Source organism: Eleutherodactylus coqui, chromosome 13 (assembly GCF_035609145.1).
Source record: "Eleutherodactylus coqui strain aEleCoq1 chromosome 13, aEleCoq1.hap1, whole genome shotgun sequence".
Taxonomy (NCBI): Eukaryota; Metazoa; Chordata; class Amphibia; order Anura; family Eleutherodactylidae; genus Eleutherodactylus; species Eleutherodactylus coqui.
The window spans coordinates 57323256-57347998 of record NC_089849.1 but is presented as its reverse complement, the minus strand read 5'-3'; the positions used below and the strand labels follow the sequence as shown (position 1 = coordinate 57347998).

Genomic DNA, 24743 nt, shown 5'->3' with positions numbered 1-24743 from the left:
AAAGAATAGTTGTGGCAAATTTCATTTTTTTGCGATATAGATGTGTGTTATTAGTTAAGGCCCACTTAGACACAACGATCATCGCTCAAAATTCGCTCAAAAGCCGTCTTTTGAGGGATAATTGTTGTGTCTAACTGCGCTGACATCGTTCAGTTTTCTTTAAGCCGTCGCTCATCCTTGTCTTTCAGCATTCCAAAAGACAACAATGAGCCTTATTAGGAATTCACAGCGGGAAACAGCTGATACTATTGTTCCAGCTGTATCCCGCTCCCTGATGACAGGCTGGGTATGAAGAACAGAGCAGTCCAGCTCTGTTCTCCATACCCAGCTCGGAGCGCTTGGCTGTATAACAGCCAGGCGGTCAAAGCAGGGAACAGCTGGATGCAGAAGACAAGCTGTCCTGCTTGTCTTCTGCATCCTCCGCTCGGAGTGCAAGGTGATCGCTCAACGTTTGAGCAATCATCTTGCGCTGTAAATGACACAACAATTATCGCTCAAAAGACATCTTTTGAGCGATAATCGTTGTGTTAAATGGGCCTTTACATGACATAGGGGATCACTTACTTTCACACTTAGCATTGAATAATCAAGTTGTGACCCCTTTACTTTTCCTATTTAGAACCCAAGAATGGTTGTGCCAGTTTTCCCGTTTGTACGACACTGGGAAGTTAGAGAATTAGATTAAGTACATTACATAGGGGGTCATTTACTTTTGCACTTAGCATTGAATAGTCAAGTTGCGACCCCTTTACTTTTCCTATTTAGGACACTTGGAAGTTAGAGAATTGGTGGAGAGCTGCGCTGTGATTGGTTGCTATGGGCAAAGACAGATTTTCATAAGAGTGTGGTGCCTGGCTACTTTTCCGTGGCTCAACTGGTAGATATCATGTACAAGAAAGGCAATATTTGCAACAAAATAAAACATAGAGAAATAGGTTATGTACTTTAAAGCTGCATGAAGAAAACCCCTTCCAAACACCTTATTGTAGCAACCAGAATTTATAGCGAGGAGGGGTGGGAGTTCCTGTTTGGGAGCCCCTCCTGGTAAAAGGCTCTCGATTTTTATCATCCCTCTCTGGTTTATTCAGGAAGAACTATAATGTAATATCCTATATCTAAAGCGCTCTGCAGCTTACCGCAGCAATAATTGACAATCACCAGGATCCGGCAATCTAAGGTTAACTTCACATGGGTAAGAGCGATATGGCGCCATGAATCCCGCCCTATACCGCGCTCCCCACATGTGAAATCCCCAGGGGTGGAAGGTCTTTTCATGGCAAATCAGCCTCTCAACACTTCTTGGATGCAGGGATCCTCCGGCACGGCTGTCACAGCTGCGGCAGAGGATCACAGAGTTTCTACCATTTCTCTTAACAACACCGGCATTGCTGGCGCCGGCCCCATTGAAAACGGGGCAGCTATGCAAGATCACACAACCAGATAGAAACAAATCGCGGCATGTTCTCGCATCGCATCATGGTGCCATACGGGGAAACATTGCTCATGTGTAGGACTCCATTCAAAAAAGAATGGGGTTCTTATTTGTGCATCTCAAAACGCACAAATCTTGTGCGATTTTATCACCCGTAGGAAGCAGCCTAAGTATTTACAGTATTACATTTCTGCCTCACCACTACCTCGATCATGTAAAGGTTCATTCACTTCTGAGGAAGTAGCAAAATTTTGTCAAAATTTTCTACATAGTAATAATATATACCATCTAATACTTTAAATATAGACTCCATTGACAGACGGCCATACGCTGTAAAAATCTTCGTAGGCCATGTAACGTTTTACTGTCGTGGGAGCCGGCTATCGCTACGTATGGCAGCGACTGTGCACTGCACATGACAGCGTATTTCATGCACGCTGTCATGCACAGTGTGACTAGTATATATTTTTTCTCTAATTTCCCCGCTCTGTCACTTTACTGTGTCCGGACATAGTTGAATACGCAACCCATAGAGATCAGTAGGACTGTACGTGAGTAATGTGCACTGAAATAGAATATGCTGCATTATTTTTTAATGCGCTTATTACACACAATGTATATACGCCAATGTGAATGGATCAATAAAAATCAATGCACTTTCATTGACTCCATTCACCAGGTATTACGCAGAGAAATAACGCTCGTGGGAACTGTACAATTACAAAATTGGCAAACAGCCGGGTTCAGAAAGCCTAAAGGGGATGCTGTGCAAGTCTGGAGATGCTACAAGGACAAGACCCAAGCGGCGTACGACCAGGAATGATCGGACATGCCGGAGAAGTCCATACAGTCCTAGACACCAGCTCCGTCTTAGTGTCTATCCAAGGGCAGTGTGTGAAAGCAAAAGGTAGCAAGATCAATCGGATGTGATCTCTGGGATGTGGTGTGGCTGGAGCAGCCTACAACCACCAATATGAATGTAACTGCTTTATTAGTGAATTAATTTAAACATCTACGTAAAGTGATTTTACCATCAGATTCATAAAGAAACGAGCTTTGAATCACGGAGGTGGACTGCAGTAATTTCTCCGTGCCTGCGGTATGAAGAGTGACAGCTCTTTCCTACACACAAAAGGGGGGAAGAGCTGTCAATCTGCATGATGTGGGCGGGGAGAAGTCAGCACGGCCTGTTTCCGTGACTCAGAACTCAGCTCTGAGTCAAATTTCATGAACCTGGCGACAGAATCCCTTTAAATCTCAGACCAAAAATAAATAGTGGACACTCTTCGCCCAACACACGCAATTTTTTCATACTGAAACAAATTTCCACTATTGAGCTATTTTACAATCCACAAGGGCCCTGCTGCATTTATTATATCTTTTTACTCCCCGAACCAGGATTATTACGGTTGCACAAATCAATATTTCAGCATTTGTTTAGAACTTTGCAAATCCTTTTACTTGTATTATTCAGTTTTTTAACCATTATGATGAATTTATATGATAACAACACAATACAACTGATACTAAACTAGTAATATTTAGCCACATAAGGTTACAATTCTATCATCTGCAGTGACTGGAGAGTCGGTGTGCCTGCACAAAGGTAAACTTACGGTGCAGAGGCGGATACAAAGTACGGGTACAAACAAGAAGAACACATGAAGAACACATGAAGATGCATTTACCTGACTGTCTAGAGACTCCGACTCCTCTGTGCTCTGAGATCCTGAGTTCAACACGGAGAACTCACCCTCCAAGCTGTCTTCACATAATTCCACTTTCCTCTTCCCTTTCTTCTTTTTCTCCACTGGAGTTGGTCCCTGTTCTTTACTGTACAGAAATAACCAAGATGCATTAGAGTAATACAACCAATGCACAAGCTGCACAGTCCCAGATAGTAGTCCCAGTCAGATGACTCGGGACTAGAGATGAGCGAACGTACTCTGTTCGGGTGTTTTTGGACCCAAGCACCGCTTTTTCCGAGTAACTGACTACTCGGACAAAAAAGATTCGGGGGGCGCAGGGGGTTGCAGAGGGGAGTGGGGGGGGGGGGGGGGAGGGAGAGAGAGAGAGCGAGCTCCCCCGTTCCCCACTGCTACCCCCTGCTACACCACGCCGCCCCCCCGCCCGAATCTTTTCGTCCGAGTAGTCAGTTACTCGGAAAAAGCAGTGCTCGGGTTCAAAAACACCCGAACAGAGTACGCTCGCTCATCTCTACTTGGGAGTACTTCCACCTGTCTACTATGCCACAATCAAACTACCAGTATCTTCAGGTACATAAAATTACATGTATTTCACCATAACTAGCTAAAGAACTAAGTGGCAGATTTTAAATAATTTATTTGCAAACTAGTTTTCAGTGCATTAATTATGAAAAATATTTATTTTCCGTTGCATATTTTTGCAGTGAGCTTGTTGGCTTCAGTTTATGTCTACAAACTTGGATATAGAACAGTCACGCAATTTCCTGCCTTATGGTGAAGATTAGAGATGAGCGAACGTACTCGTTTAGGGCGCTTTAGCAATCGAGCAACACTATTTTCGAGTACCTGACTACTCAGGCGAAAGGATTCGGGGGGTGGAGAGAGAGAGACCTCCCCCCTGTTCCCCACTGCTACCCCCCGCTCCACCACGCCGCCCCCGAATCTTTTCACCCGAGCAGTCAGTTACTTGAAAAAAGCGCTGCTCGATTGCGAAATCACCCTAAACAAGTACGTTCGCTCATCTCTAGTGAAGATGCATGAGAATCTATCACACACAAAGTCAAGACAATTGATTCTAGAAACTGACCCGATACTTTCCCCCTTACTGGTGAATATAAGTCATTGCAGTTGAAATAAGAAAAAGTTTACTCTATGATTCCACTCCCATGTTGCAGCTAATAACCTCTACTCTGCGGCCTCCTGAATCATTGCTATTAACGTATGGTGCCAAAAAACAGAATTCTATACCTAAAGTAGCAGGAAAAGGTAAGCGGACCCTTTGCAACCACCTGAATTTCTACACCGATTACTAATAAAATGTGATTTAATTGTGATCCAAGTCACAATTATAGACAAACACAATCTAAGTCAACTAATAAGGCCTCATGTCCACAGGCGGAGTTTTGCTGCGGAATCCAGAGCGAGCGTCTGCCGCAGCTATAACCCTCCATAACATGCTATGGAAAAATGATTCCTCATACACACAAGCGGAAACCAATTGCGGTTTACCCGTTTGCGGATGAAAAAAGAAAGAAAATCGCTGCATTTTACCGTGGTTCTTGTGTAGACGGCTTCCATTGAAGTCAATGGAAGCCATCCAACCCTCATTTCCCATGCGGAATCCGCGCGTGCTGTGGACATGAGGCCTTAGACAAACTGTTGTGCCGTTCATTACTCTTTTTTGAGGACACTGAGTAAACATCCACAGTGTAGGGAGAAAAAGTAAGAACTCGTTTCACGATTCACATGAACGATTTTTACACGCCAGTTCTGTCCGATTGTGATACAGCGATTTTTTTCTGGAACCAAATGTCCAAGATAGAAAAAGTGCAGCATCTACTATTTTGGGGCAATATTGCCCATCATCTTCTATGGGAGGGGGATAAAAATTAAGAAAAAAAAAATGAAAAAATAAAAATCGCATCAGACTCGCATGTAGATGTGATTTTATTTTTAATATTAATATTGAAACAATGTTTTGGCTAATATTTGCCAGCGGGTCCCAAGGTCTCCTATGGTCTCTAAGAGAAGGGAGGGGGAAGCATTTATGCAACATCCAACGCTGCAAAAAGCTTGCAGGTGCCTCTATATAGGCATTGGAAGCCATCCCGAGGATTTTAGCAGAACGAGGGTTTTCCGCTAAAAACGATGCTCACGGTCGTGTGAATGGTCGAGAAAATGCTCACTCAGGCACTTATACGGAGTGCGCGTAAAAACGCCATGGCCGTATATGCGCTCGTGTGAAAGAGCTGTGTCACCCTCAATGACTTCTTCAAGAGATAATTGGCAAAAGCCGTTTCAATTAAAAGGGGTTGTCCAAGCTAAGGAATCCCTTGTCAAAGGGTGCCCCGTGCATTGAACAAAGAAAAAAAAATTTAAATCAGCAGTTACTCCCCCCCCCCCTCCCCCCCTGTTAATCCTCCGCCCTCCCCATGATGCAGCTTTGCATGCGGAGCTCATCTACAAACAAGCTGCAGCAGCCAATGACACTGCCCAGCAATCATGGCTGAGAGATGTCATTGGCTGCAGCAGCAGGTTTACAAGACGTCACAGCTGCATGTAAAACAGACAGCAGAGCCTGGAGCTGGGGGACATTCAATTTAACAGATGGGCAACTTTATTTTAATGCATAGGGACCCTTGACAAGGGTTTCCTTAACCCCTTTTAGGAGAGGAGAGTGGAAGTGTTGGCCTAAGATGTGTTTGGGCCCATTGAATAAAGGCACACAAAGCTTGGTTACTGACAAGTCGGTTCTTTTCAAGAAAGATTGGTTAATGTGAACCATGCCTCTACACAAAACAACTTTCATAATACCTGAGAATATATTTTATAAACAAGGGAAACCCAAATAGTTCACTTGCAGAATAGCAAGAAAAAGTATATGAACCCCCTTGGAATTATTTGGATTTCCAAAACGAAGTGTAAGAACCACCAGTTGTGATGTTTCACCAAATAGCACAGCAAATAGAAAACAAATATGCGACTGACAGTTACTTCATGTGTATGGCCAGCTCAGAAGCGCATAAAAAGACCTCCATAATGCAGGCCCAAGTGCGAGCCATACATCTAGTGGAAAGGATCAGATCCCGTCCAGCAAAGGTTTTTCCGATTATTCAGGATAGGATTTGATCTTGTTCTTGGCTCTAAACATTACAGTTGTGTCCTTGACACCTAAGGTGTTAATATCCTGTCTCACACTGCCATAACCCTCCAGGATGCTTTAACTATCTGACAACAAGTAAACCTTTTAGTGATGAGGGATTGCAGGCAACTCTACCCAAAACTGAAAATTCTAAGTGGAGTCAATCTGCAAGTCTTTAAAAACACTCAGTCAAAAAATTTCCCTTGCCTAGAAGTTGTTGTCAGAATCAAATTTAACCATGTGCAATTGTAACCTTATTATAAGGAAGGGATTACAATACCGGAGCAAAAGGAGAATTTACTACAGAAAACTGAACACTTGGAGAGGCTCTAGTACCCTGTTGGCCCGCCTCTAGCTTGGATACAAAATCTGATACAGGCAGGCATAGGGGCTCTGGTACCCTGTTGTACCGCCTCTAGCTTGGATACAAGATGTGATACAGGGGGCATGGAAGCTCTAGTACCCTGTTGTACTGCCTCTAGCTTGGATACAAGATGTGATACGGGCGGGCATGGAAGCTCTATTAACCTGTTGTACCACCTCTAGCTTGGATGTAAGATGTGATACAGGTGGGCATGGAGGCTCTAGTACCCTGTTGTACCGCCTCGAGCTTGGATACAAGATGTGATACAGGTGGGCATGGAGGCTCTAGTACCCTGTTGTACTGCCTGTAACTTGTATACAAGATGTGATATGGGCGGGCATGGAGGCTCTAGTACCCTGTTGTACTGCCTAAAGCTTAGATGTCCCTATCATAGTGGGGGCCGCTGTGGGGTGTCACTATCATGCTGGGGGCCGCTGTGTGTGTGTGTGTGAGGGGGGGTCACTATTACTGCGGAGGCCGCTAGGGGTGGGGGTCAATATTATCGCTGAGGGGGAGGGTGTGGTCATTATTATCGCTTGGGGCGCTGTGGGGTGTCACTATCATAGTGGGGCCGCTGTGGGGTGTCACTATCATAGTGGGGCCGCTGTGGGGTGTCACTATCATAATGGGGCCGCTGTGGGGTGTCACTATCATAATGGGGCCGCTGTGGAGTGTCACTATCATAGTGGGGCCGCTGTGGAGTGTCACTGTCATAGTGGGGCCGCTGTGGGGTGTCACTGTCATAGTGGGGCCGCTGTGGGGTGTCACTGTCATAGTGGGGCCGCTGTGGGGTGTCACTATCATAGTGGGGCCGCTGTGGGGTGTCACTATCATAGTGGGGCCGCTGTGGGGTGTCACTATCATAGTGGGGCCGCTGTGGGGTGTCACTATCATAGTGGGGCCGCTGTGGAGTGTCACTATCATAGTGGGGCCGCTGTGGAGTGTCACTATCATAGTGGGGCCGCTGTGGAGTGTCACTATCATAGTAGGGCCGCTGTGGAGTGTCACTATCATAGTGGGGCCGCTGTGGAGAGGGTCACTATTACCGCTGGAGGGGTCACCATTACTGCTAAGGCCGCTAGAGGTGGGGTCACTATTACCGCTGGAGGGGTCACCATTACTGCTAAGGCCGCTAGAGGTGGGGTCACTATTACCGCTGGAGGGGTCACCATTACTGCTAAGGCCGCTAGAGGTGGGGTCACTATTACCGCTGGGGGGTGGTCACTATTATCGCTGGAGCCGCTAGGGTGGGGTGTCGCTAGTATCACTTGGGGGGGGCAGTGTTCACTATTGTTGCTGGGGGGCACTATTACCGCTTGGGGCGCTGTGGGTTGTCACTATTACCGCTGGGGAATGTTTACATGTGACGGAAATGGGCAGGGCTGTTTCAAAAGAGACAGGGTGCAGATTTTTTGACTGCTTTTTGGATGGGAAATGCTGCAGAATTTTCCACAGAAATTTCCGCTGAGGGCATTCTGCAGTATTTCCGCATCAAAAAGCAGTCAAAATCTGCATGCTGTCTATTAATGCTCCCTCTCAGACTCTGGTAACTGGGTGAAATCTCTTCTCTCGTAGACGTGTCTAGTGGCCAACAAGCTCCACACAAGTAGAAAAAGAGGTCACCACACACAAGGAGCCTCTGAGAGCCTTTTATAGGCCAAGGGGGAACCACTTTTAGGGCTTCAGGTGGCAAGACCGTTCATCTAGGTCACCACAACTCGAATCATTTACATGTCTGCCTGAGATGGAACTGCATGCCGAGTCTTGTAGCAAAATAACTTCTTCTAGGGGCTTGAGGTTTTTTTTTTTTACAAAGCGTGTATATGGTGCATCTGAACATGAATGCTATACGTACACACCCTCTCCACTAATGGTAGGTAAGGCGCTACGCTTTTAGAATACAAGGCAATAAAGCAACAGCCAGGACGAATTTGCAGAACCTGTTATGAGAACAATAGCTCCAAGTGTCATTTTTAAAGTGAACTTGTCATCAGTTTGGTGGCTATTAAACCGCCTACACCAATAAAACAATGGAGCGCACCTTTTCAAAGTTACTTTATTAAAAATCCTGATAAAATCACACCTCGCTCACTTGATTTGCATTGAATTGGGACATTTAGAAATGCATTTTTCACATGTGTATTTTATGAACGTGAAAAGAAAAAAAATTGCAGAAAATCCTATGTTGGTCTGTATTACAGACTGAAATTGCCCATTAAAGTCAATGGGATCAATTAAATGCACAGTGAATATGCAGAATACATGCATATTCACTGCGTATTTATGCATAAAAAGGCAGGAGAAATCTATGAGACCCCCATTGCATTTTTTTTTTGGAACACATGAAAAACACAGTGATTACACATGCTAATAAAAAATGGCAAATGAATGAGCCCTAAATGTACCGACTCCTTAATATGGCTCTGGAAGCTCTATGCACTATGATGGTGTTTCTCCCCTTCCTACTTTGGAGGTTGGCTAGTGGGCCCGGATAGAGCTGTCAGAGCTGATCCACCACCTGTGAGTTGTTGACCAGAGCGACGTAGAGGCGTATGCCAAAGCTCAGAATCCAAGATGGCACCCACCCCCTGTGCTGGTGCAGCCCCCTCTGCCAAGTGCTAGCTGCGTCCTCCAGGGAGAGTGGAGAGTCAGTCTTTCTGAGTCCAGACCTTGCCGAGAGCCACATAAAATGATGTGTGGGGTTAGAGTCAGCAAGTGTGCTACCAAAGTCATAGGCGGGCGGCACGGCGGAAAAAAACGCTGCTAGCAGCGTTTATCCGCCCGAAGGGCTCGGTCACATGCGCGTTTGTACGCTCAAAAAGAGCGCTGCCCGCTATCCTCTGCCACAGCTGTGGCAGAGGAGAACGATGTTTTCCTATTGAATTTAATGGAGCCGGCAATACAGCCAGCTCCAGTGAAAGCAATGGGCTGTCGCTGTATTAATTTTCGGGGAAGGGCTTCAAATATAAGTCCTTCCCTAAAAACAATCCTAAAAAAGTGTAAAAATAAAAAAAATGTATACTCACCTCTTTGCAGCTGCCAGGGCTCAGCCGCGTACAGCCAATTCTTCTCCTGAACTGCTTTCAGTAGTATTCAGCGGGCGGGGATTTAAAATCCCCACCTGCTGAATGGGCTGCCTCTGATTGGCTGAGCACTGCGACCAATCAGAGGCAGCACTCACTCACCCATTCATGAATTCAAATTCCCATTGAATTCAACTGGAGAACACCTGTGACAGCTGTGGCAAAGGAGAACGATCTTTAGTATATGTTCTCAATGGGGTCGGCGCTGCTGCCGCCGGCCCATTGCACACGTACACAGAACACAACGATTTGCCGCAGAACGCAGTTACATGCGTTCTGTGAATCGTTGTGTCCTATAATTTGTTAAAATCCACTGCGGATTTTAATTCTTCTTTTACCCGTGGACATGAGGCCTTAGGGTGATAGTATAAGAGGTTGTAAGGCTCGTGATTTAAGGCTAATTGCCAGGATGTGTCTGGACTTTCCATTGTTTTTGGTTACAAGTCTAGGTGCAAGCAGGCAATAACCAGCAAATCAAAAACACCAACTATGACCGCTAATGCTGGTGCAGTAGCACCCTTATTGTATATAGATATATCATATTAAGGCCGAATGCACACGCTGACCATGGTGGGCGACTGTGTACCTGTCATATTCTTCGCCTGCACCCGTGCGGATCGGTCTTCTTCCTGCTTCTCTATACTGTGGATGGTCCGCATGGTTCGCTGCTGGACATGCACAGTACAGATTTTTTTTCTTTTAAAACCGCCGCTTTTCCTGCAGAATCCGACATCGGGGACGGGCCACAGTTTGATGTCAATGGAAGCCGTTCAATCGAAGCCGTCCGTTCGGAAACCGCAGTAAATTTGAGCATGCTGCGATTTTTCATCCGAGAGCGGAAATTGCAGTTGGTTTCCGCTCATGTGCGTGAAGAATCATTTTTCCATGGCGCGCTATGGAGGGTTATTGCTGTGGTATCCGGAGGTGGACGCCCGCTCTGGGTTCTACAGCAAAAATCCGCCCGTGTGCATGAGGCTTTCTAGGCATCAATCAAAAAGCTATTTAAAGGGATTATCTGCTTTGGCTAATCCTTTATTGATAGAAGTCTCCCACAGCAATAAAACTGATCATACACCTTGTTGTTCTCCATGTTTATTTCATTGGGGAAATAAGTTGCTGACACCTCTTGCAGCCAATTATCTCCCACAGAAGCAGAGAACTGGACATGTTTTAATTAATCATGCCCGATCCGTCCATCCCCCACCTCCAAAATGTCATATAGCCCAAACTTAGAAAAGATAAGGGTCTTAAGCTCACCTTGTTTTCTTAGATTTGGTTTTAGCAACCGTGTCAGAATTTGCTTTCTTCTCTTTTGGAGGTTTTGGCTCCTTCGGCTTCCTAGGCTTTTTCGGTTCCTTGGGGATCTTGGGTTGCTTGGGTTCCTTGGCCTCTTTGGGCTCCTTCACTTTCTTAGTTTCTTTGACTTTTTCTTTCTTGGGTTCCTTCTTTTTCTTTGGTTTAGTCTCCTTTTCCTCCCCCTGTTCCTTTTTTTTTCGTTTTTTCTTCACACCCGTCCCACCCCCTCCACTGTCCTCCATCCCATTGAGGTTGGTCACTGAGCTGAGTTCACAAGTCTCCTGCCCGGGGTACAGTTCATTCTCTGGCAGGAGTCGAGATGGAGTGTCCAAAAGTCTCACGGGGTGGAAATCTTCAAGGCTAGATTCAGAAAATGGGGCAAGTACCTGGCGCTCGCAGGATATTGAGGCACTGGACATTGGTGAATAGCTAAGTGCTTTCAGGTTGGGTAGCTGGCAGAGAGGGAGAAATGAAACACATTAAAGTAATAGAAGGTGCTTTTTGTACACGGGACTTTTCAAAGAAAACCAAACCTTAATAAATTCTTGGCAATTGCTTTTCATTTCCCAATAAAACCAAACAACAGTTTTCACCAACACAATCATAAATCAACTCACTGTACCCACAGGGCAGAAAGACAAAACAAATGCGTATCATTCTTCTAAAACCTCCGTTTATAAAAGCAAACTCAGAATATCAAATGTTAAGCTTAAAGTGACCCTCCGGTTTTGGAACAAAGTCTTGTCCTGGTACCAAGAGGGGGCAGTTATTACACCTGCACTTGGTCTTTTGAGCTGATGCCCCACTAATCTGCTGGTTCGGGGTTCCATTTTCAGCCATCCAAGATGGCCAACGAAGTCTTCTGTATACTTAATCCCCACAGTTCATTGGTAGTCTTACTATACCTGCTCTGCGATTGGCCAGCAGTACTCACGTGATCAGTGCTGGCCAATTAGAGAGCAGTGTACAGTAGGTAGCTAGAAAATTGCAGAGGCCACCTTGGATGGTTGAAAGCAGAATCCTAAACCAGCGGATCAGAAGGCCATCAGCAGAGACGAGAAACTGCAGGTAATATAGCTCCCTCTCTGGTCCTGGTGCATTAATACATTTTCCCCGTAGAAGCCACAGCATTCAGCTCTTCCCTTTAACGAGTGGTCCGGGACCTTTACCATGAACTATCCGCAGGATAGGTCATCAATAGTTGATCGATGGTTCGCTGCTCTGGATTCACACTGATTAGCTACTCGCTGTGCCCATTGTCATTGTGGACAGGATTGGGATTAAACAGCACTACCTTTATTGCAATGTCACAGTTTGGTACTGTAGGCACAACTCCTATTGAAGTCCATCAGTGATGAGCCTGTAGCACTAATCTGGGTCGTTGCAATATTGACAGCACTATCTGCTAATATAACTGTCTGCATTGACAGTGGGCTCAGTAATAGCGGATTTGCAAGGATCCCAAGCTCGCTCCCCTCTCTGCTCATAGCAGTTCTACACGGCACACACAGCATCACCGTTTGCTAGGAAATAGGGTTTCCAGGCATCTGGACGGAAATAGTCCGGAGTATTAGCAGGGTCTCTTGCGAAGCTTGACGCAGATGTGATACTAGTGCCTGCAGTGCTGTAGGGTGTGAGGAGGATGTACAAGGGGCATGTATGGGAGAGGTAGGAGCAGCGAGGCCAAAACCATATGCGGTACCTGGGGGCTCCACTGCGATTGAAAAGTTAAAAAGAATTGCCGTTTGTATAAGAAAAAAAGAAGAGCCAGTATTCACCTCTTGTACCCTGGGGATCCAGCACTTCCACAGTCCTCTTGGGCATTCTTTACAAGTGGCCAATCAGTAGTCGCAGCAGTCATGTGCTGTACTACCATCACTACTCCGCAAGGGCAGCCATAATGTCAGCAGTACAGCAGGTCACTGCCATGTCCACTAAATGACAGCCGCAGTAATCACAAAACATCACTGATGCCCAACTGTAAGGGCTCAGTCACACGGGCGCATCGGCGCCCGTGTTACTGCAGGAAGAAGATGGCCGTACCTCAAGACGGACGTCTCTCTGCAGCGCCGGGAGAAAGAACATGTGAAGGCTTCATAGCCAGTCATGTGTTCTTTCTTCAGCGCTGCAGAGACGTCTGCCTTGAGGTACGGCCGTCTCTTCCTGCAGTGAGGGCTCAGTCACACGGGCGCATCGGCGCCTGTGTACGGGTGCCGATGCGCCCGTGTGACTGAGCCCTAAAGAGAGACTGGCAGTGGACCTCCAGAGCCTCAGGAGAAATGAGCCGAGTACTGCAGCTTTTTATATTTTATACTAATGTCAGTAGTTTTTTAATTTTTAGTCGAATAACCCCTTTATACCTTCAGGGAGGGAAGAGAAAGGCAGAGCATGAACGTGCTACTGAAAATGGGCAAGGACCACCAACCAGTGGTGCACTCCTGCCTAATCTGCAGTAATGGGTTCCCCATATTATTTAGGATATTTGGTCTATAATTTGCATAGTCTCAGATAACATGGCGGCTATAAAGACAGTTTAGGTCGTCATGGGTGATGGCCTTTCTTTTTTTTTCTGCTTTAAACATATTTTTATATATATTTTTCATATCTATGTCCCCCATTATGTGGTATAAGACCTTTAGGGGAACATCCATACTCATTATTTATTTAATTGCAGCATCCGTATATTTAAACGGGTTATTTGGGAGTTAAATTAAATTGGCAGTAAAAAATTCTCAAGATCAAGAGAAAAATAAAATTACTTACGTTCTCAACACCAGCGTGCTGTACCATGACCGCTAAGGCCAGGAACACATCAAGGACAAAGTGCTGTAAATATACTTTAATCCTGGCCGATAGTAAAAATACAGCGCAGGATTAGAGATTTTGCTCCTGCAATCTAGCAGGTCGGGTGCTCGGCTGTCAGTGACCATGGAAGATCCAGTGTTTTATAAACACTCCTACCTTCTCTTGTCCAGCCTACACAGCACTATGTTGGGAACAGAGGAAGCAGAAGTGCCATTTCTTCTACTGGTCACGGCAACCATGTGATTGCTGGGTGCCCCCTGGCATGGCAAAGCAGCAGGGTAATAAGAGACCCTGATCAGCTCTGCCAGTGACTATAGTCACAATTAGGGGGATGTTTTCCCGTGTAACTGGGGCTCCTATGGATGACCCCGTTAGGCCTCATGTCCACAGGCGAATCGGATTCCGCATGCGGGAGCCTGCAGCAGAATCCGACCCTGCCTGCGGCCGAGGAGACTGTGGGACTTCTACCTGTCCGGGTCTTCTCTTTTCTTCACTGCGGAAGCGCCATCCGGCCTGGCACACCGCCGAACATGCGCACTGTATTTTTCTTTTTAAACTCCTGCTTTCCTGCAGAATCCGGGAATTGAATTACGGACGGGCCGCGGATCGGACAGCTTTAATTGACTCAGCGCAGGATCCGCACTGAAATGGAGCATGCTGGGATTTTTTTTTCCAGACCGAGAGGTCCGCAAATTAAATCTGCATGCTTTATTTCACTTGCAAAGGATATAGCAAAAAACGTGTCTGCGCTCTTTGCTATAATGTTTGAAACAGTTTACCTTGTGGTTGCTGTTATACAACACGTATATACATCTCAGCGGCTATCCTGCATGTCGGGATTTGGACGGATCTGGACGCTCTCCACTATTTAAAGGCGAACATGGACTTGGAGGTGCTAGTTGGGTACCTCTTGTAGAGGAAGCCCACTAGGCACCAGGCAAGTCCTCTTTTACTTCCTTGTATATCTACATATGCTAATTAGCATACCAGTCACTACGAGGTGCTGTCCGAAAAATTATATTTTTCTTTATTTCACTTGCAGACGCCCATGTATTTCTATGGACAGCTTGCTTTGCGGATCTTCCACACGGGCGATATGCAAATCAGATCCGCCTGCGCACATTGGGCCTTGCAGTGGAAAATTGTAAAACAAGAAGAAATAAATAATCAGTATAAATGTTCCACAGAGGTATTATATGACATCATGGGGGGCATAGATGTTAAAAATATATACAACATATAAAGTAAAAAAAAAACAAAAAAAAACAAACAAACAAAAAAAAAAACAAAGACCATCGCCCATTACGACCTGAACTGCGCTCACACTCGCCATGTTATCGGAGACTATGCAAATTGTATACCAAAATAACATTGGGAACCCATTATTACAGCTTTAGTGTAGTGGATTGTATGTAGTGGACATTCTGCAACAGATCCACAGCTGAAAACCTGCATCAAAATCTACACTATTTGCGGATTTCCTCGCGGTGTTTTACACGGATTTTGGTATGGAATTCACCTTTCATTGAAAAGAGGTGGATTGCGCAGGGATAAAACGGACATGCTGCGGATTTAAATTCCGCACCATGTCATTTGCTACAGCGTGTGAATGAGATTTTGAAAATCACATTTACTTTGCTGCTATTGTATTTGCCGTTAATTTTCAGTGCACAGGGTCCAATTTTAAAAAAACAACTTTTTGCATCCATAATAAAAAAAATTTCATTTTTGTTTTCAGTGGAAATATAAAAGGAACCCCAATTTTCCCCTTTGTGGGTTTTAATTAGATAGAATCGGATGGACCATCACATCTCTATAAGGATGAATGACTCTATGTTGTGTACCCTCTGTATACTGATCTGATGACTAAATGGTGTCCTAGAGAGTGCGAGAGAGGGTGGGTGGTTTGGGCTTTTATTTTAAAATGGCAAAAGTCAATAAAAATTGCATGACAAAAAAAAATAATAATTTTTGCTGCATTTTTTTAAAATTCTTAAACAGCCAAACAAACAAAAAAAAAACATGAGCCAAAAAACTACCTCATGCATAAAAATAAAATCGCTGAAAAGAGTCTTTAAAAAAGCACTCTATCATCTACTTTTAGCCCTATAAACTAAGCTTATGGGCTGAAAGTAGGTAACTCACTTTGTTCCAGGATGTAAGTGTTAAACTTACCTCCCCCGTCAGCCGCTCAATGGATTGAGTGGCGGCTTTTAGTGCCAACAGCGGGGAAACAGCTGGGAAGGTAAGTATAACACTTACATTCCCAGACTCAGTGGGTCACTTATTTTTAGCCCATAAGATTAGTTAATCAAACTACTAACGACCACTTGTCTGTATGTATGTGTGTGCATGCTTCTCATGCTCCACCCCTGGTAACGTCATCGCTCCACCCCCTGGTGACGCCATCGAAGGTCCTACAACATATATAAAACACTGAGTCTGACCAACGGAACAACACAATTTGGGCTCTTGGAAGGGGTGGACAAAAATAACAAAATGAGAATACAACTAAGCCGTTATGTCAGAAACAACTCTGCGGTCCAGACAGAACACACTGGCCTACCTTCACTACAGAGATCCAGTGGGCTGAAGCACCTGTGGTGATGTCACTGCTGTGGGAGGAGTCAAGCTGTGTTTGTCTTGTGTGGGAATTAAGCTGCTGTGTGTGATGTGTGGGGGATAGAGATGAGCGAGCACGCTCGGTAAAGGCAGTTACTCGAGCGAGCCTTGGGGGAGGGAGAGAGGGATAGAGATGAGCGAGCACGCTCGGTAAAGGCAGTTGAGAGAGGGAGGACGCTCGAAGGAGAAGGCAATTACTCGAGATAAGCGAGGCTCGCTCGAGTAACTGCCCTTACCGAGCGTGCTCGCTCATCTCTAGTGGGGGATCATAATGCATGTACCATTTAGCAGAGCTGTGTGACGCATTGTGCTACCAGAAACACTGGTATTATAATCTCCTAATAATTACTAGTAGGGCTAAAAATAGGAGACAGATTCCCTTTAACTGCACAATCCCAGAGGTGGTATTCACACCTATCAGAGGAAAGTATGGCAGATTCTGTGGATATCCTATCAATATATATGATGGGAATACTCTTTTAGGCTCTTAAATGGGTTGTCCCACCAAAACAACTTATCAATCTACAGGATAGGTTTCTGATTAGTGGCAGATACAAACACTTGGCAATCTTCAACAGATGCATAGAGCCGGTGACTGTCGTTCCATTCATACAGAAAGATTCAGGACCCTTGTTCTCCTGATCAGTGCGGATCACAGTGAGCTTAAATGAAGCGACTACTGCGTGATTTCTTGCATGGTGCCCCGCTGGCTGTGTGTACATGGCAAGACCATCGCCGGAAATCGCTGTTTCAAGCGATTATTCAGGCGATGAATTTATACGTACCTTTACACAGGGCGATCAACAAGTGCCAGACCACCAGAGTTTCTACCACTTTAATATGCATTTCTACTAAACATCTTACGTGTAAACATGGGATAAGATGATTACTGACCTGCTCTTGTTTCTGTATTTTCATGATCATAAATTAAGGTTCCGCATCTAGAATGCAAACAAGAATGTTTTAACATTGGAATCAACCCCCGATAACTGAGCCAAGTAAAACACGTATAAGCCGTATTATAAGAACGACAGCAGCTCGCCATTAGGGGGAATTCGCTGCAACATTCAGACAGTCGCTTAGGATTATATCCCGAAACATTAGTCATAACAATTCAAACACGTTTAAGGGCTCGTTCACATGTATTCATGGACCGAAATACACCGATTTTCTGTGTGCTCCAGCCTATCGGCAGGTTTTTTGGCCTATTGAATGAAGTTAGATGGTTTAATTAATGGTTTACATGTGGGCAAAAAATATCTGATGCTTCGGCCGATGATCATTTCCAACCAAACAATCTCAGCTATGGCTGAGCTATACAAACTATAGGGCGTCCCCAAAAAATGTATACACACTCTAAGTCAGGTATTTTTGTTCTTCGTCTACCCTCAATTCGATCACTCTTGCTGTAAACTTTAACTTTTAGGGCGTTTTCACATCTGCGCTGGGGATTCCACTTTCCTGCTCGGTTCGGTGAGCAGGAAAGCGGAATCCCTACTGTCGACTGGTTCCGTTCCTGGACAGAAACAAACAGCGCTGGGTGGACCCCATTGACTATAATGCGGTCTGTCGGCTTTTAACCCAGCTGTCCAGCTTTTTTACGGAAGAAAAGGCGCAGCATTCAGCATTTTTTCTTCCAGTGTTTTGAAGCATATCGGTGATGGAACCTCCAGCCGGAGATTCCAACGCAGATGTGAAACCCCCCCCTTAACCCCTCAACGACCAGCCCATAGTGTTTTTACGTCCTCCCGAAGTGGGCTTTATTCTCTGAGGACGTAAAAACATGTGTCCTGCAGAGAATAAAGCCCCTCGGGCTGTGGACGTGACAGCTCCATGCTGTCGGTGTCCGCAGGTAGCCGACTGCATGGAGCTGTCATCCCGGGCTGCGGGGACCCCCCCCCCCCCGTCATTGCGATCGGCGCTATCCAATGGATAGCGCCGATCGCAAAAAAGTAAATAAAAGTGCCCAAAGAGTTAAAGTTTCAGCTGCTCTGATGGATTGGATCCACCAGGGCAGCTGAAAATTCTTACCTGGCTTGTCGGCGGTGTCCCCCAGAGATCTGGTCCTCCCGAACCCACCGCCGCTCTTCTGCGCATGCGCGCCAGACGATGACGTCATGCGCAAGTGCAGAAGCCTGGGGGCCCCCGGCAAATTCAAAATCTCCCGGCTCCTGAAGGTAGCCGGGAACCAGGAGGTGCTACCGGGGACCAGGCCCGCGATCGCCGCTAAAAAAGTGCTAGTTTCACCTCCCCTCATGCATCGGATCCATGAGGGGAGGTGAAAATACTCACCTTGGGTCCTCTGCGATGTCCCGGGACCCGAAGTGCCCGTCTGCGCATGCGCGCCCGATGATTGACATTGGGCGCGTGCACAGAGGGGCTCGAGCCCTGGGAAATTCAAAATCCCTTTGCTCCTGGCTGCCATGTGTAGCCAAGAGCAGAGGGATGTCACTGGGGACATGATCACTGTCATCCAATGGATGACAGTGATCATGTAAAGTTAAAAAAAAAAGTGTAAAAAAGTTTTTAAAAAAGTTAAAAAAAAGTTTAAAAAGCGTACGTTTCACCTTCCCTCACGGATCATGTCCGTGAGGGAGGATGAAATTACGTACATAAGGCCCCCAGATTTATCCGCGGACCTTACCCCAGCTTCTGCGCACACGCCCGTGGCCAAAATGGCGAACGCATGTGCAAAAGCTGTGGATTGCCAGGATAATTGAAATTCTCCCTGCTCCTGGCTACAAAACTGAGCCAAGAGCATGGAGAGTTCACGGGGGGCCGCGGTGAGCGGTTCCTGATCATGGGTTCGCCGTTATACAATGGATAATGGCGATCACGTAAAAAAGTTTTTAAAAAAAATTGAAGTTTCATCTCCCCTCACCGATGCGATCGGTGAGAGGAGATGAAACTTTTTACCAGAGGCCTCCGTATTTGCACCCCGACGCGATCCTCATCTGTGAACTTACCCGGATTCTGCATATGTGACCGCCGGCAAAATACCGGACACATGCGCGGGAGTCGGGGAGCCCAGGAAACTTAAAATCTCCTTGCTCCCAGCGACCAACGGTCGCCGAAGGCCTGGAGCAGTGACGGGTGGCCTCGTTGAGCGGTCCCTGGTCACGTGATAAAAAGGTAGCGATCCCCCTTAGGTCGGTCTCACATGACTGGATAGGAATTACGGATTCCGCATGCGTCTGATCCGCGGTAATACGCAGATCAATCGCATTGGATTACACAATTCCGCTCACATTAGCGGGTTGGAATTGTGTAATCCACTCGCAGAAAAGAGAACACAGCAGGTTCTATTTTACCGCGGCTATCCGCAACATAGAGCCTAATGTGCTCCATGGTCATGGATATACCCGCAGCCCATACGCAACTACGTTGTGTACGGGCTGCGGGTACCCGCGTCATCGCTAAGCGACGGTGCGGGAAATACAAACAAAAAAAAAGGTGTACTACGCATGACCGCCCGTGTAAGTACGCAGTTATGCGCAGTACATTACGCGGCCGTACGCAGGGTCACAGCCGGCTCACAGCTGGGATCCACTGCGGGCCTCCGCAAGCAGATTCTGCCTACGGCTGCGTGAGCCCGGCGTTATTCAGACCGCTACCTGTAATACGTATTTTACAAGAAGCCCCGGGAACGCTCACCTTCATGCAGTTTCAGGGGCAGCTTGTTGAGCGCCTTCTGTGCGAGACCGCCGCACCTCATCAAGCTTACGGAGACTCACGGAACGCCACTTTTCACACCCCGTCCCTGCCACTAAGGTCACGAAATACCCCCAAAAAGCATGAGAGGAGGGGGGGGATACCGGTTTTATTGCCCCATGGGCCCATTCCAACCAGCCTCCGTAATTACCCCTGTCTTCGGAAATACCACACAGTTCACATTATTACTTTTATCTAAGATTTGCGAACGCCAAAAAGGGCGCGGAGGGGGAATTTTAGGGAGTCAATTTTTATTCCGTACAAATAAGCAATGGGGCCTGGGATTTATTCAGTTGTGCCCTGCAATCCAACGGGTGTTCCCTCCTTTATAGGCCTTGCCATGGGTCCTGTAAGTAAATTAGGGCCACAATGGGTATGTTTCTGAACTCGGGACAAACGGGGGCATCCATTTTGGGGTGACCGTCTTCATTCCTATGTACACTGTACAAAAAACTGTTTTTAAATTTTAAAAAATTGCCAAAAAAATTGAAAATCATAACTTTTTCCTTCTGCTTTGCTTAGATTCATTCAAATACTGTGGGGTCAAAATATGCAGTACACCCCTAAGATGAATTCGTTAAGGGGTCTAGTTTTCAAAATGGGGTCATTTGAGGGGGTTCTTTATAGTTTTGGCCGCTCAATGGCTCTATAAGTGGGCAATGGGGCCTGAAATTTATTCAGTTGTACCCTGAAATCCAACGGGTATTCCTTTCATTGTAGGCCTAGCCATGTGTCCTGTAAGTCTATTAGGGCCACAATGGGTATGTTTCTGAACACGGGACAAACAGGGGTATCCATTTTGGGGTGAAAGTCTTCATTTATATGTGTGCTGTACAAAAAAACCTGTTTTTAAATTGACGCAATAGCCCAAAAAATGAAAATTGTAATTTTTTCTTACTGCTTCGCTTAGATCTATTCAAAAATTGTACGGTTAAAATACACAGTACACCCCTAGATAAATTCGTTAAGGGGTCTAGTTTTAAAAATGGGGTAATTTGTGGGGGTTCTCTATGGTTTGGGGCGCTCAAGAACTCTACAAGTGGGCAATGGGGCCTAAAAGGACTTCAAGCAAAATCTATGTTCTGAAAGCCACCGACTACTCCTTTCATTTTGGGCCCCGTTGTGCATGCGGACATAAGATTAGGGCCACAATGGGTATATTTCTGAAAACAGCACAAATACGGGTATCCATTTTGGGGTGCAAGTCTTCCTTCATATGTGTGCTGTACAAAAAAAAGCTGTTTTTAAAATGACAGAATTGCCAAAAAAAACGAAAATCACAATTTTTTCCTTCTGATTGGCATGAATTCATTCAAAACCTGTGGGGTCAAAATATGCAGTACACCCCTAGATAAATTCCTTAAGGGGTCTAGTTTTCAAAATGGGGTCATTTGTGGGGGTTTTCTATGATTTTGGGCGCTCAAGAACTCCAAATCTGTGCTATGGGGTCTAAAAGGACTTCAAGCAAAATTTCTGTTTTGAAAGAGACTGACTACTCCTTTCATTTTGGGCCCGTTGTGCACTCAGATATAACATTAGGGCCACAATGGGTATATTTCTGAACACGGGAGAAACAGGGGTATCCATTTGGGGGTGGAAATCCTCATTTTCATGTAAACTATAGGAAAAAATATGTCTTTAAAATGATAGATTTGCAAAAATATGAAATTTTACTTTTTCTCCTCTAAATTGAATTCCTGAAAAAAAACTGTGGGGTCAAAATACTCATGACACCCCTCAGTGAATACATTAAGGGGTGTAGTTTTTAAAATGGGGTCATTTGTGGGGGTATCTATTATTCTGACACTCATGAGCCTTTCCAATCTTGGCTTGGTGTAGGAAAACAAAGTGTTCCTCAAAATGCTAAAAAGTAATGTTAAATTTGTACGTCTCCTAAATGGTTAAAAAAAAAAAAAACGAAAGTTTTTCCAATGTGCGCCCAAAATAAAGTAAATGGTGGAAATATAAATTTTAGCAAAAAATTTTTATATTATGTTTGCACATATTTAAGATATTGCAGTTGGAAATGTGAAAAAAAGTACGATTTTTTTCAAAATTTTCCCAATTTTGGCGCTTTTAATAAATAAACACAAATTCTATCGGTCTAATTTTTCCGCCTAAATGAAGTACAACATGTGGCGAAAAAACAATGTCAGAATCGCTTGGATATGCAAAACCTTTCTGGTGTTTTTCCATGTTAAAGTGACATGTCAGATTTGCAAAATTTGGCCTGGTCATTAAGGCGCAAACAGGCTTGGTCACTAAGGGGTTAAATATTCTTATTAAGGCCGGCTTCACATAACCAGATTTCAACCTCGGAATCTGCGATTGTCACCCGCATGGACGGTACACGGTATTCTGCGGCAATTGAAAGCATAGAACCTTTGCATATCTGCTCTGATAAGCGGATAGCAATTAAAAATTTCGGCATGCGAGTTTAAAATCGCAGCATTTACGAACGGACGGCCTCTATTGAACTCAATGGAAGCCGTCCGACCCGCAGCCCATCCACAATTGGCACTGCGGATAGGCTGCGGGCCCCGCATCATCGCCTTGCGACAGCATGGGAAAAAACAATATTTTAAAAGAAAATCTGTACTGCATAAGACCGACGGCAGGGGGCAATACAGAAAACGAAGGTATGTGGGGGTGCCGGCCAGTGTCAGAGTCGGATTCCGGTGCGGGCTCCCGCATGTGGAATCCGACTCATTCATGTGCAGCTGGCCTATGAAAGTCTATTGGCGTGAGGTCTGGTGCCCACAGGTGATGTTCTACTGACCCTCTTTGTCCAATCTATCTGTTTGGCAGATTGTCACCAAGGTAGGTCCTTACATCATGATGTCAGTGTAGGGGTGCTCTATCTTATTAGAAATCTCCTCATCCTTAAAGTCCGGCATTGAACGTGCGGCATGACGGATTGCTGCAGCGAGTTCAAGTAAATGGCAGCAGGCACAGTAGCGTAAAAAGAAAAAAAATTTAAAAAATGGTCCAATTAATCCCTTTGTTGATAAGCAGCACCACAATGTAACATTATGTCCCTACATAGTATGCGGATTCTCAGGGACTCAGTAGGTGTAATTGTGGTGGTTAATTAAGCCATTTAATTTAAATGTAATCTCATCCCTCCAAACAATCTTTCTTGGAGACAGTGCAAACCCTGCACATCTTGCAAGGGCCACTCGCAGGACGGCACTCTCCGGCCTGGATCATCTTCATTGAGCGCACGGACTATTCCTGGAATGTAACTTTTCCAATGACCGCGCTTCAAAATATGATGGAAACTTGATTTTGAGACTTCTTCCTGCTTCACGATCTGCTTGCTGCACAGATTTTCTTGGACTCTGCAGATACTTTCCTTGCTTGGTGGGGCTCGTCGATGTCCGTAGATTCCGGAACGTTTCTTGTGGACATTCTAAAAAAGTTCCATCTGCTTCAAACTTATCTCTAATTTGAGTGATGGTAAGTAGCGTAGGTGGTTTGTTTGAAACGCTGTCCAAAACTATCATTGCACTTTTAGGTTGAATTTCCTTGGTTCAAAACTTAAGGCCCTTTTACACGTAACGATTATCGCTCAAAATGTGTTCAAATGACCAAATTTGAGCGATAGTCGATTAGTGTAAATGCCCAAAATGGCTTACTTGTCGTTCGCAGTTTGTTGACCAGATTTCTAAGTAAGCTTAAAAAACCATTGCTGGGTCCGCGGCTTCTCATCCTGTGTAAACGCTCCCCGCTGAGCATTTTCCATAGAAAATGAAGCATTGAGCGAGAAGCACACCAGCAGCAAGTCTTTCTGTGTAAACGACTGTCGGCCCCTTGTAAAAGCGCCATTAGTCTTACTTCACCTATAACTTCTAATCAGATTAGGGTGGTTTCACACAAGTCGTGGGGATTCCACTTTCTTATTCTGTTCAGGGTGCAGGAAAAGGGAATCCCCATGGCTGAAGGGTTCCGCTTTTGGACGGAAGAAAAAGCTCTGCATGCAGTGCGTTTTCTTTTGCCATTTTGTGCCAAATCCTCTCACCAGAAGAACCTCCAACCTGCCTTTCGGCCGCTCTCACACAGACTTTTTTTTTGCATTTAACGCTGCGCTGTCAGCGCAGCGCTAAATCCCTACCATTGATTTCAATGGGGCTTCTCAGACAAGCGTTATAACGCTGCGTTTTTCAAGCGCTGTCAGTTCTATTTCATGCATTTGTGCGTTTTAAAACACGATGCTTTGCCCATTGAAATGAATGGGGAGCGTTGGCAGCGCTGCTGAAAACGCGGTAGAATGTGGTTACTGCGTTTTTCCAGTTCTGCAATTATCAGTTTGCTTGGCTGCGTTTAGAACGTTGCTGAAAACACAGTAAAGGCTGTTTTTATAAGCGCCTGTGTGAGAGCGGCGTAGGGAGTGAAAATTAACTGGGGAAGGTAAATTGAAACTGATGCAAAGCCCATAAGAAATCTTACGGGTTTCTATGGGCAACCAAACCAGTTTTGATTTATCTTCCCCAGTTTGTTATACGCTATTAAAGTGTGTATACATTTTTCGGACACCCCTATATTGTTATTGCTGGTTGCTTTGTAACAAATTGGTCAAGTA

At 45.3% G+C, this 24743-nt stretch overlaps 1 protein-coding gene across 4 annotated transcripts in view; it reads right to left on the bottom strand.

The window, feature by feature from the left end:
- Positions 1–24743, bottom strand: part of CHD6 (chromodomain helicase DNA binding protein 6) — a 108184-nt gene that overhangs the window by 59232 nt on the left and 24209 nt on the right. For all 4 annotated transcript variants that reach the window (XM_066586619.1, XM_066586623.1, XM_066586621.1 and 1 more), the window contains 3 exons: positions 17345–17391; positions 10985–11475; positions 3121–3265 (listed from right to left, as the gene is read on the bottom strand). In XM_066586619.1, the coding sequence (XP_066442716.1) occupies positions 3121–3265; positions 10985–11475; positions 17345–17374 (666 nt within the window). In that variant the 5' untranslated portion in view covers positions 17375–17391. The remainder of the gene's footprint in view (positions 1–3120; positions 3266–10984; positions 11476–17344; positions 17392–24743) is intronic.